Source organism: Octopus bimaculoides, chromosome 6 (genome assembly GCF_001194135.2).
Source record: "Octopus bimaculoides isolate UCB-OBI-ISO-001 chromosome 6, ASM119413v2, whole genome shotgun sequence".
Classification (NCBI taxonomy): domain Eukaryota; kingdom Metazoa; phylum Mollusca; class Cephalopoda; order Octopoda; family Octopodidae; genus Octopus; species Octopus bimaculoides.
The window spans coordinates 56,366,750-56,380,791 of record NC_068986.1 but is presented as its reverse complement, the minus strand read 5'-3'; the positions used below and the strand labels follow the sequence as shown (position 1 = coordinate 56,380,791).

Below are 14,042 nucleotides of genomic sequence, written 5' to 3'. Positions count from 1 at the left end.
CACATAAGATGTACCATCCTGAGCGTGACCGTTGCCAGTACCGCCTGACTGGCCTTGTAGGGTTTTCGAGCGAGATCGTTGCCAGTGCCCCTGGACTGGCTCTTGTGCGGGTGGCACATAAAAGACACCATTTCGAGCGTGGCCATTTTCGTGCGGGTGACACGTAAAAGCACCCACTACACTCTCTGAGTGGTTGGCGTTAGGAAGGGCATCCAGCTGTAGAAACTCTGCCAAATTAGATTGGAGCCTGGTGTAGCCATCCGGTTGCACCAGTCCTCAGTCAAATCGTCCAACCCATGCTAGCATGGAAAGCGGACGTTAAACGATGATGATGATGATGATGATATATATATATATAACAAATAGCATTCACCTTCATACATCTTGCAGATCTACTTTGAAATGTCATCACTATTTTATTTCTCTTTTCAACTCCACACCAATTACTCCCATCAACTTCTCAATAAAGAGAGTAGCCAATGTAGCAGCTCTACAGCAAAAACTTGTTCTGGTCTCTTCTTTCATACTTCAACACTTTGTCACTTAGCATAATGCTACCTCCTTTTCTACTATAACCTCACTTAGTTGAAGGGGATCTTAGTCTTGTGAACTGCATAGTGACCTCGCTAGTGCTATGCAAAAAAGACTCCCATACTATAAAATATAATATCTGTAAAGTGGTTAGCATTAGGAAGGGCATCTTGCAACAGAAACCCATGTTAAAGCAGACAGTGGAGCACAATGCAATCTTTGGATCCATCAGATCTTGTTAAGCTAACCAATCTATGGCAGCATGGAAGATAGACTTCAAAAAATGATGTTAATAATACTGTAAAAATTTCCATCATAGGACTTCATTCAAACAGTGGTACTTCATTAATTCCAGAATGTTGAAAAGTTAGCCAAATATCATAAAAAATATTTTGTCTCACTCAGTCTATTCTGCTATGCCTATAAAAATAATTTCTAACATAGGCAGAAAGTCACAGATTTATGAGGAAAGGTTATTGCATTAATTTCACCCTGGTATCTGACTGGTACTTTATTATATTGACCCTGAAAAGATCTCAAAAGATGAGAAGTTGGTAAAAAATCCAAAACTTGTTATCTTCAATTTGGTTTACATGCCTATTCTCATCTATTAATGTCAGGTAATGATCAAAAGAGTACAATCACAAATACAATTGTCCAGAATGGGATTCCTCTGAAGGATCTCTGGAGTAATATTACTCAACAGGAAGTGTAGGTGGAAATCAAGGAGTTTTGTCAGGTTGAGCCACTACTCCTCTGCATTGAGAAATCACAGCTCCAGTACTACAGGTGGTTAGAATATCACAGGAAAAAATCACAAGATGGATTCTTCAAGCCAATCCAACCAGTCAAAGATTTAAAGATAGACCAAGAATGAAATGGCTGGATAATATCCAAAAACTCAGTTGGCCACACAAGGGAATCCAGCCAGAAACGCTTTAGCATTTAAACCGGCCATAATATTCTACCTGTTTTACATTCACATTGTCCAAATCTAGCCCTTCATCCCAACCCTACAATATCATTCTAAAAATTGTTACCTCATCAAAATCTCATAGCTACAAGATAATGCATGATTAATTCAAAATAATGTGAATATAAAAATCATTAATTTTGACAGAATTATGTGAATGCTAAAGGGTTAATGACAGTTGTTTTTCAGATATGACTTTATGGGGGAGGTGCCTGAAAATGCTACCCCAACAATCCTTCCAGGAGTGGTTGGCGAAAACGATGAATGGAAGGATGAAAGACAAAGCTGAGTTTAGTGGGATTTGAACTCAGAGAGCAAATACCAACTAAATGCTGCTAAGCATTATGTCTAATATTTTTAAAGTTCTGTAAATCTACCAGCCTTGTAAATAATCCTTTCTACTAAAGGTACAAGGCCTGAAATTTTGGGTAGGAGTCTTGTCAATTATATCGACCCCCAGCTTTCAACTGGTACTTATTTCACTGACCCTGAAAGGATGAAAGGCAAAGTCAACCTTGGCGGAATTTGAACTCAGAACGTAAGGACAGACAAAATGTTGCTAATGCCCGGTATGCTAAGGGTTCTGCCAGATCGCTGCCTTAGCCTTGTAAAAAATAATAATTTCTAACATAAATACAAGGTCAGAATTTTATAGAGAGGGAAGTAAAGATAGGTCAATTAAACTGATTCCAGTATTTGACTGGTACTTTTACCAGGATGAAAGGCAGAGTTGAAATTAGCAGGAGTTTAACTCAGAAGATAAAGACCTAGACAAATACTGCAAAGCATTTTAGCCACTGTTCTAACAATACAGCCAGTCCACCACCAACCCCTAATAATAATTAATTGTAGTGAAGACATAAAGCCAAAAATGCAGTGGAAGATTAAGGTGCACTCAGTACAACACCCAAAACTGCTACCAAAGAAGCTGAAAGATAATGGAACTGAGACTCACATTGCTGACTTGCAGAAAAGTGCAAATCTGCCTTCCACAAGAATCCTAAGAAAGGATATTTAAAAAGAGTTGCTGTCACCAGATCTCAAACAACATCCCTGTTAACTAAAATAGGATGTAAAAACTTTAATAATAATAATAATGGTTTCAATTTTGGCACAGGGCCAGCAATTTTCAGGGAGGGGCAAGTTGATTACATCAACCCCAGAACTCAACTGGTACTTATATTATTGAGCCCGAAAGGATGAAAGGCAAAGTCAACCTCGGTGGTAATGGAACTCAGAATATTAAGTTGGAAGAAACATCGTTAAGCATTTTTCTCATCATGCTAACGATTCTGCCAGCTTGCTGCCTTATTTAATAATCATAATAATAGTAATGAAAATAATTTCTACTACTATAATAAAACTAAAGACAGCAAATAAAATAAAATTCAGGATAATCACAATACACCAAATCAGCTCTTATCAGTAAACTGCAATTTAATGCTGAATAACATTTGTTCAAGTAACTCACCTATATGTCTGATGATTTAATTATATCTTCACAAAACTTCTTATACTGCCATGTGTCACCTTTTACTCTTTTGCACCTAATGCCAACAAAAGGCAATTTTGGCATAGCACAAACCTCCAAATTGAAAGCAAGTTTCACTTTCCCTTTATCATCAGATACATAACATCGAAGTACATACCTAGAAAAAGCAATACATATATATTTGTTTAGATAAATAATGAAGAAAAAATATTTTAATGTGTATTGTAGGGTTTATTCATTCATCCAAAGATGATGATTAACACTATCACTACTTAGAGTATCTTGTGATGAGCAATCCATGAGATTAAAAAAAAGGCAGAGTCGTTAGAAGAATTGCGCAAAGCACCAGCACGCTTTACACACACACACACAGACACACACACGAAGTCCATTCCACAACTATAAAGTTTCAGGTTCAGCCCCACAGCATGACACCTTGGATAAGTGTCTTCTACCATAGTCCCAGGCCAACCATAGACTTGTTTGTAGATTTGGTAGACAGAAACTAGAAAAAGCTTGTCCTCTGTGTGTGTTAAAGAGAGACTCATTCAAGAAGAGAGAGAAGGCATGCAAGACTGCAAAAACCTGGGTAGCCCTCCCCCTTGACCTCCAGTGGTCCACTTATATTGCTTTATGAATATCAATACATTACACCTATATGGAGCTCTATAATTTTTTGATAGTTTTAATATTATCAAACATGGTACTGTGCGTGTGTTTATGTAAGACAATGATGACAACATACTTACTCTGACTGATTGAGGCCTATATATTTCTTATGTATTGCATCCTTTAATTTAGACAACACTAATTCAGGACTATACTGCTCTGTTCTGAACACATTGTGAATCGTCTGAAAAGAGAGATAAAGAGACAAGAATAAATAAAATAATGATTAAGAATTAAAGAAAAATGTTAGCTTTCTGTCCGTTTAAAGACAACCCATTTTTGTGACCATGTCCTCTATTGAAAAATACTGCTTCATCATTTTCATCACCATCATTTAATGTTCATGTTCCAGACTGTCACAGGTTGGACAGTTTGACAGGATCCAATGTGTCCAAGGTCTACATTGAGTTCCAATGTCTGCTTTGGCATGGTTTTACAGTTGGATGCCCTTTCTAATGCTAATCACTTTATAGCATGGACTGGGTGCTCTTTTGGTGCCACTGGCACTATTGAGGTTGTCATGTAGTTCGCAGGACTGCAAGCGATGAGCAAGGTGTGGGGTCAGCTTTATGCTAGGGGATCAGGAGATTAATATGAGTGAGAATTGGGCAGAGTGGGTTCCTGCAGAGGAATTTAGTCAAATAACTTTCTAATGATCAAGTTTCATGTTAGAAACATAACAAAATGTACTTATATAAAATTACAATGGCAGGCAAATTTGCATATGAACATACATTAACAGAGTTTTATATCAAAGAATCACTAGCTTTCTCAGACAGGTTGGTATTATCCCCATCATCATTTCACATCCATTTTCTCATGATTGTGTGGGCTGGACAAATATTTTCCAACACAGTATCTTATGACTTGTGATCCTTTGTCATCATTTTTATGAGTTTCAGCACCCCTGAGATAAGGTCTTTATCATTTCTTACTATGTCTTGCTTGGTCTTCCTATTCCAAAGTTCCTTCCACAGGGATCACTTTGCACTTCTTTATTCAACTGTTATCCTCCACACACACACACACCACATGACCACAATAGCTCAGACTTTTCTTGCACACTACATATCATTCTTCAACTCATTTGTGCTCTGTCATTCAAGTACACTAGCATTACACATCCACTGAAGCATATATGCTTCATTTCTTTCCAGCTTTTATACAATCTCTGTATTTAATGCTCAGGTTTTGGTACCATGCAGCATAAAGCTTCAGATACATACATCATAAAATCTGCCCTTTACTTGAAAAGAAAATCTTTTTATTGCCAATAAAAATAATAGCTCCATGAATTTTTTACAACAAATTCTCACTCTGGCTTCAATGCTTCCTTATTTTTGCCCCAGAAAATTTTTGTAAAGAAGTAAACTTGTAAACTGGAAGCTCAGAAAGCAGAAGCATCTGCATAAGCAACACAATTTTACCAAGTACAATTAAATTTACAGTATGCAAACACTAACCTTTACTTTACGAGGCCCTGCTCCAATATATTTGCCCCTGGGACTGAACATCTTGAAGACTTTTTCCAAACTGCCGAACATACCATTCTTTCTGAAGGACTTCCTCTCAGAATTGCGATCAAATCCACTATGATGTAGATCTGTGTCCAAAGATGTTGCTCTAATAAACAAAAAGGAAAAAAAAAAAACCACTGAAAGTACAATAACAAATAATAAGCCTTACAACACTAGTAGTTTGACAATGTTTCTACCCACCACATGGTACTAGATATAAAGAGCTAAACAAACTGTTGATATAGAAATACTGAAAGAAGATAAAGATTTTTTTTTTTAACTCTGCACACTTGACACTTCTATGTACATAACCCTTAACATCACAAGAATAATCTCCAAATCACTGTGTCTCAAGCTTTAGGTGATTGCATGTAATGATAATACCAAAGTGAGAAATGCTGCCAACACTTTTAATGATTTACTTCCTGGATATTGCAGGCAGAATAATATCACAAAGAATATTAGTTTACAGAGTTGATCCACATTTTCACATGCTTAAAAGGTCTTGCAGTTACTCCAAACATTCTCTTTCTTATTCTGGAAATGATTTTTACCTAATAATTTTGTTTGTCCAAAATATTTTCATAAGTTTGTCCTAGATGTTCATGCTTGCTTGCAGACTTTTAATTAGCTCTTGTTTCATATGTTCTAATTAATATAAAGCTTTCTTTTCCTTAGTCCCAAGTTATGCTGATAGTTGAAAAAAATTGGGAACGTATATTATAATGCATGGATGCCAGAGAAATATGTCTTATGGATCACATGTGATATACAGGACTAGCAAAGGGTTAAAGCTAAGCTATTTAGTCATAAATCATTGGTTTCTATTGACTATGAAATTATTATCAACATTAGCCCGGTGTCAGTCCTGATCAAAAGCATAGACACCCTAACCATCATGATTACTCTGCAACTGGATGCCCTTCTTGATACCATCACTTTTAATAACCCCTTACACTACAGAGCAATATGGTACATCTATTCTGAAAACCTGAAAACAAAACAACTGAAATCTCTACCTATGTTATCCAATATGTACTTCTATATCAATGAACGAAATATGGTTTGAGAGAAATTTAGCTCCTATTTCTAACAGGTCAAATGACCCTGCAGTGGACCCATCTAATGTTTTTAAAGGTTTGATAAGACAGTAAGAGCAGTGTCTATGACTGTCACAGACCAGTGAGATTGATACAGTTGATGTTTAGCTTGGATATCTGATGCTTGGAGCAATGTTGGAAGCGTCTTTTCGACACTGTAGATTTGTCTTTTAAAGATACAAGTTTGTGGCTGATTAGCAAATACCACAATCAATGCTACTGTTACATGTGAAGCAAGGCACAACTGAATGAAGTTTGTGCATAAGGAATTTATAATACATAGAAAACCATTTTATAAATAAATGTTACCAGAGTTTCAGGATTTACTGCTATAGAATAGTGATACAAGAGCCCAAAGAGGGAAAGAACAAATTATACATATATATTTATATATTGAAATCTCATCATGCTGTTGTTGGTCGTAGTCCTGTTTGTCTGTTATGAGATGAATGGAGTACTCCTATCATCATGTGATTAGCTTTAACCATCAGTACTTAGGTAGAATTTGAACTCAGAATGTAAAGATCCAGAATACATGCCACAAGGGACCATGTCTAATGCTTTATTAATTCTGCCAATCCAACACCTTGTACTGGAACTTTATCACCCCAACCCACCAGAGAGAGAGAGAGAGAGAGAGAAAGAGAGAGATAGAGAGAAAGAGAGAGAGAGAGAGAGAGAAAGAGAGAGAGAGAGAGAAAGAGAGAGAGAGAAATGTAGTGTGAAGTCAGCAAGTTTCTGAGAATCTTTCAGCAACCAACATCTTAATGAGTGAAATAGCTCCTTAAGGGGGTGCTGAACATGCTAGAAGTAGCAAACAAACCCCACTTGAAATTATAAAGGGAAACGTGGATAATTTAGTCCAGAAAAACTGCATGGCCATGTCTGGAACATCATTGATCATAATCAAGAATGATTTAGAGCTAAATGACAACAACTAAGTTTTTTTGTTTTGTTTTGTTTTTTTTTTGTTTTTTTAATAAATAAAGTCAATATGCTTATACAGGCACAGCCGTGCAGTTAAAAAGCTGGCTTCAGAAGCATGTGGTTAGGAGTTTGACTCAACTCAACTTTAAGGACTGTCAGCTGGTGTCTTTTATTGTAGCTGTGGGTTAACCAGATTATCATTACCTTGTGGATGTAAACAGTAAATGGAAACTAAAAAAGGCTTTTGTGTATGTGTGTGTGTGCAAGTGCGTGTGTGCACAGAAGGTGGCATTTACTCACAGTCCACTGCAAAAGCATATTCAAGTTGTTCATTGTTTGAGAGACTTGGGGGTTTATCACCTTGCTTGGGAAGAGATGAGATTTAACATCAGAAAAAGAATCAAGCCATAGAAAACTGTCTCAATATAGTCTTATCTGACTCATGCAAGCATGGGAAATTAGATGTTAAAACAATGATAATGGTAATTGTATAGGTGATGATTAATACTTACTTGTGAAATTCTGATGCTGGTGATATCAAGTTCAAATTATTAAGCTGAGAATCAACAGAGCGTGAAGGAGACAAAACCTGGGTTCCAGATTTAGCTGAAGGAGTGGTAGAGTCTGTTTGGAAAATAAAAACATTAAAATGTTAGCAAACATAACAGAAGGTGTAGTATGGTTATAGATTTACTTTTACAAAACTTGTGTTTATTGATAATGACCTTGTTTTGGATGTGTATGTTAGTAGCACTGCTGTCTCAGATGTGAGAATAGTATTTTAATGCAAATCTTACTTGAGCCTGTAGATAGTAGCTGATGAAGGCTGATGTATTTCTTGGCTCTGATCAAGAGAAAAGTTACTTTTTGGGATGGAAGTAGTTTTTTGATATATGATACTGGCAGGAAAGATCATCAGAAATTGTCAAACTAGTATTTGTAGCAATTTCCAGGGTTAACAGATATTTGTAGAAGAAGTAGTCCCAGGAACAATCTTAAGGAACTGAGCCTTACAAAGGAGATGACTATCTGGTGCATTGCTGTACTCAAGAAAACTCATCTGCCATAGCAGAATTGATATCAGTGCTGGTACCACATAAAAGCACCCAGTACATTGTTGAGTGGTTGGTGTTAGGAAGGGCTCCCAGTCAGAGAAACCAAGCTAGAACAGACAATGGAGCCTGGTGATGCCCCTGGCTTTACTAGCTCCAGTCAAACTGTCCAACCCATGCTGACATGGAAAACAGACATAAAATGATGATGATGTCAGACCTAACATTTGTGGCAAATTTTTCAATCAGTCACAAAATGACCACCACCACTTGCAAGCCAATATGACTGCGGAAAGACTCAGTATTACTGGCATACATTATCAAAACACACAAATTTGAATATTTTCAAAACTTGGCAGTGTTTTCCTAACTCAGGGAAATAAATGCTGTAAAGCTGTTATTCCTAAACCAAAGAAATTTATTTGTATGACTTTACATATTAAAACAGCAGAAGTGTGAATTCAGCAGCCTTTAATCTCTTGCTAATGATTCCTGAGAGGTTAGTATTCCTCTGCCAGTATTTGTATAATATTTTCAATATAGTGATGGCCAAAGGGCCCTTTAATGATAAAAACTACAATTTTCCCAAGTCACTGAAGAAAGTTTTTATGCAGTCTTCAAGTTATACAATACAGCATAAACAAAGGACACTCAAATCAAAGTCCTAGCAAAACATATATACAGTACAGTCACAACTGAAATGTTTTTTAATCATAGGTCTGAAATGGAACTAAACAAGAACAACCACCACCACCACCACTATTCTCCAGTTATCTCAGATAGTTAACTTTGCATGTTTTCATACTTAGGATATAAACTATGTCAAGTTTTTGTGAAGTGAGTTATTGAGGATAATTGTAGCAGCTCAGAGTCTAGCTTTCCCAAAAATGTAATGCAGAGACATGAAGGAATAGCTGCAAACAATTTTCACGATTGTTTACTACTTAAGGCTTTCATGTCTATATTTCTATATGTAGGTTTTAATTTTTAGAATAAATAAGAATTATGAAAAGTTTCATTAAATAACTAACTTTTATTGTAATATATTTCAAGTATTTAATAACTGATATATTATATTGTCTTTCATGAAGAAGTCAGTCTTAGGAAGGCTGATATTAAAATAGTTAGCGAGAAAATACTAGGTCTTTTATGCTTTTTTTAAAAATTCTATACGTTTCTTCATGACAGCAAAGGTAAAGTAGATTATGCAAATTTGGATATTTACATATGAATTGTTGAAGCAATCTATTTCTACAGTCTGGAGTCTACTTCATACCAGTCAATATGTAGGAACGAATATTATATTGTTTGTGTGTTAAAACCCTGCAGTGAATCTCTCATGAAAAAGGATGAACTATATTTTGAGGTTTGCTAGTCATATGAATTCACACATACAAATATATATACAATACCCAACATAATTAACTCTTAACTAAACAGTGTTCAGTATGTTGTTATATCAACAGGTATATCTAATGGCTGACAGCACTCACACAGCCAAACAGTGGCACAACCATCACAGCTCTTTCAGCAAGAAAGCTTATCAGCAATAGTTAGACAGATTTTGCAACCTACCAGTTCTTTTGACATGTGTTACTGCATACAGAACCTGGCTCATTCTTCAGACAATGATGTACAAAGAACATGGCCCAGTCATCAACAAACAGGACTCCTGTATATAATGCTTCTTGAAGTACAGATTTACTACACATACTGTTGTCAACAAACCAGTCAATTCTACACACAGTAGCGACTAAATTCATCACTTACAACTTGCTTTCACTTAAAAGAACATATTAGCTAGATCATAAGTCCATACATTTATTGAAACTGTAGTACACATATCCAGGTTCACATGTACACACGTTTATACATATACAGGCTTACTTGAATGTACACACACACACCTTATAGTGGAATGTCATATTCACTGTTGACCAAGACCATTGCACTGTTTTGTGGCTAACATAACCAAACATCCTAATTGATGCCTTTTACCATCTACAACAACATCCTGCAACTTAGATATGCAGGGCTGGCATTAGGATGTGCAGAGCCCAATTGGGAACAATTTTGACGGGCCCCAGGTTCCCAGTCAACTTGCACCAAGTTGTGTGTATATATATGCAAATGTATGTATATCTATATACATGGGTGTGTGTGTGTGTGTGTGTGTGTGTGTATATATATATATATATATATATATCATCATCATCATCATCATCATCGTTTAACGTCCGCTTTCCATGCTAGCATGGGTTGGACGATTTGACTGAGGACTGGTGCAACCCGGATGGCTACACCAGGCTCCAATCTAATTTGGCAGAGTTTCTACAGCTGGATGCCCTTCCTAATGCCAACCACATATATATATGTGTATGTATGTAATGCATGTATCTGTATGCTTGTGTATATGATATGTATGTGGGTATGTATGTGTATATATTCTTTTATTCTTTTACTTGTTTCAGTCATTTTACTGTGGCCATACTGGTGCACTGCCTTTAGTTGAACAAATCAACCCCAGGATTTATTCTTTGTAAGCCTAGTACTTATTCTATAGGTCTCTTTTGCTGATTTGCTAAGTTACAGGGACATAAACACACCAACATCGGTTGTCAAGCAATAGTGGGGGGGACAAACACAGACACACAAACATATATATACATATACGACAGGCTTCTTCCAGTTTCTGGCAACCAAATCCACTCACAAAGCTTTGGTCAACCTGAGGCTATAGCAGAAGACACTTGCCTAAGGTGCCACACAGTGAGACTAAACCCAGAACCATGTGGTCGGGAAGCAAGCTTCTTACCACACAGCCACGTATATATATATATATATATATATATATATATATATATATATATATATATATATATGGCACCATGTTGGTGCCACGTAAAAGCATCCAGTCCACACTGTGAAGTGGTGGTATTAGGAAGGGCATCCAGCCACAAAAACTATGCCAAACCAGACGGGTGCCAGATTCTTTTACACATAGCCTTTTGCTTTTATAATTTTTTTTTTTTATAGTTTGCTTTCTTTAATACATACATACATACATACATACATACATACATACATGTATATGTATCAAAAATACATATATATATATATATATATATATATATATATACATATACACACACATATATATGTGTGTATATTTTTGTATGTCTGTGTTTGTCCCCCACTATCATCGCTTGACAACTGATGTTGGTGTGTTTGCATCTCTGTAACTTAGCAGTTCGATAAAAGAGACTGATAGAATAAGTACTAGGCTTACAAAGAATATGTCCTGGAGTCAATTTGTTCAACTAAAGGTGGTGCTCCAGCATGGTTGCAGTCATATGACTGAAAGAAATAAAGAGTATATATATATATATATAAAATACATTTTATTGTAATAAAAATTTTCCCCTAAATTAAACACATACATACAGGCTTATTAAACAAAGTTAATAACGTCTGATCTAATTAGAATGGGTAGTTAATGTAATGAAGGTACAGTGGTTATATGTTAGAAGACAAATAGTTATTGCCAATGTTAATCAAAATACAAATTGCACAAAATATATTTAAGAAGAATGATGTCAGGTATTAATGAGAAATGAACAATGAATGTGAAACGTTAATCTGCATAGAAAACAGAAAACATTTAAACTAACTAGGCATTAAAGGCATAAACCAGAGTGTGTAAGCACATGTACAGATATGATACAAATGAATGATGAGCACTAAGTGAAAAGCTAGTAGCGAAAGATACCCATGAAAGAGAGAGAGAGAGAGAGAGACCAAGGAAGAAATAACACAGCCAGAACTCAGGAGCCTGGGTTTCGCTGAAAAACTGATTATAGATATGCTATGACAAACACATCCAGGCCATGTCAATAAAAAAAAATTAAACATCAAAACTTTGATGACGATAATGATAATACACATTGATGCAAATACAAGTAGGAACATTTTGTATATTTAAGCCAATGAAGGAGCCACTGAGCTGTCACTTAACCTCCTAGAAATAGCATCTAAATCTCCTTCAAGTTACACTTTGTCTTAAAAATGAAAACAAACATATGTATCTAGTATATTATCATCCTAGGTTCATGTCTTGATGGGTAGCATGGCATGAACATGTTTGATCATAGACATGACCATTCAGAGCTGACATGAGGCTAAGCAACAACAAAATCATGTTTTTATGTTTCCTTTTCTACGATGGCATGGGTTGGAGGCAGTGTTTTATGGCTGGATAATGGTGCCAACATATTAACTCGCTTCTGACAACACACAGGAATATAATGCACCTATTCTAAAACCTGGGATACACATACAATTACAGAAATTGTTTTCAATAGGCACAGATTCAATTTTTGCAGAAGATAACTGTAGATAAACTAGTAAAACACAGCTGATATAGGAAAGGAAGAAATGAAGACCAAGACACAAGATTACCCTAAGATAATGACCCGGTCCAAATTGGTACAGAATGTACTCTGCTAAAGACAACCAAGGACCAAGTGGTGCAGTTAACCCAAGAAACAGATTATATTTACCTGCCACCTACAATAATGTATGAGTTGAAAAAAAACTATGATGTACTTTAGGTTAGTAGCAAAAGATATTTGCAGTGCAGCTAGATTCCAGAAAAAAAGGGTTGAAATGAATGAAACTTGAAGTGACTGGACTTCATAGATGAGAAAATTGTTGTAGTACTTGTTTTATTTTATAATATATTTATTTATACTAACTTATTATTATTATTATTATTATTATTATTATTATTATTATTATCATATAGCTTGGAAAATTTAAAGTATTTTATCTTTTTGTTATACAGATAGATACAGTAATTAACATGGGTTTTCATCAGAACATCATTACATTTTGTCTGTAATAAAGTTTGTCAAGAATCCATGTGCAAGCCAGCAATAGCAATACCAGACATACAGAGGAACTAAAAAAACTAAAACTTGTAATAGTCTAATTTGATGGTAACATAGAAACAAGTATTACATAAAATACTTATACTTCTGGGAAATCTTTAAAAAAAAAATAATTCTTTCATTTAGAACGGATGAGATGAAATAGAGTAATAAGACTCAACAATAACACCAGAAATAAGTTTTAAACACACTTGATACTGTGGCCTTCCTCAGAAGAAATCTGCAAAGTAAAGAGACTTGAAGGAGCCTAGAAAAAGCAGCCAATTCTTGCTCAGATGAAGCTGTACTGACTTAAAAAGAACACATTGGATACTGTGGTTCTGGATCATACTACCCAGAAATCAAAAAAAAAGTGGTCAGGACTTGAACACTTTTGCTTGTAGGTATGTTCAACCTGAGCTGGCTTAGGGATAAACAACAACTAAGTAAGCCAACAAGGCTATTTCAATCTGTTTTAAGTAGCAGCCAAATCTTCCTCAAATTACACCATATGATTTTAGAAAAACAGTAGGATATGTCCACAGAGGATAATGTAATCCTGAAAAATGAAAAAAAATAAAAAGGATGGTCAAGGCTGGAAAGTCTTTGATCACATGACTGCTCAATTAGGACTGAAGTGAGGGTAAATAATAACAACAACAAAGAAAAACATCAATATAATAAGTAAACAACAAATATCAAGTAAGCACAGACCTTTCCCTTCTACCAACTGTTGTAGTTGTCGACCCATCAAAGGTGACCGACTGCGACGTGTTGGCTTTACTGATTTGCATTTTCGTGAACGTGGAGTTGGTGCAGCAGAGAGTGGGACAGCAAAAGTATTGTCCACTTT

The 14,042-nt window shown here is 35.7% G+C and overlaps 1 protein-coding gene across 1 annotated transcript in view; it reads right to left on the bottom strand.

Annotated features, from left to right (window-relative positions):
• Positions 1-14,042, bottom strand: part of LOC106868720 (maternal embryonic leucine zipper kinase) — a 93,390-nt gene that overhangs the window by 5,354 nt on the left and 73,994 nt on the right. The window contains exons 14-18 of the mRNA XM_014914112.2: positions 13,904-14,038; positions 7,722-7,833; positions 5,129-5,288; positions 3,746-3,849; positions 2,976-3,153 (exon numbers count right to left, since the gene is read on the bottom strand). Of these exons, the coding sequence (XP_014769598.1) occupies positions 2,976-3,153; positions 3,746-3,849; positions 5,129-5,288; positions 7,722-7,833; positions 13,904-14,038 (689 nt within the window). The remainder of the gene's footprint in view (positions 1-2,975; positions 3,154-3,745; positions 3,850-5,128; positions 5,289-7,721; positions 7,834-13,903; positions 14,039-14,042) is intronic.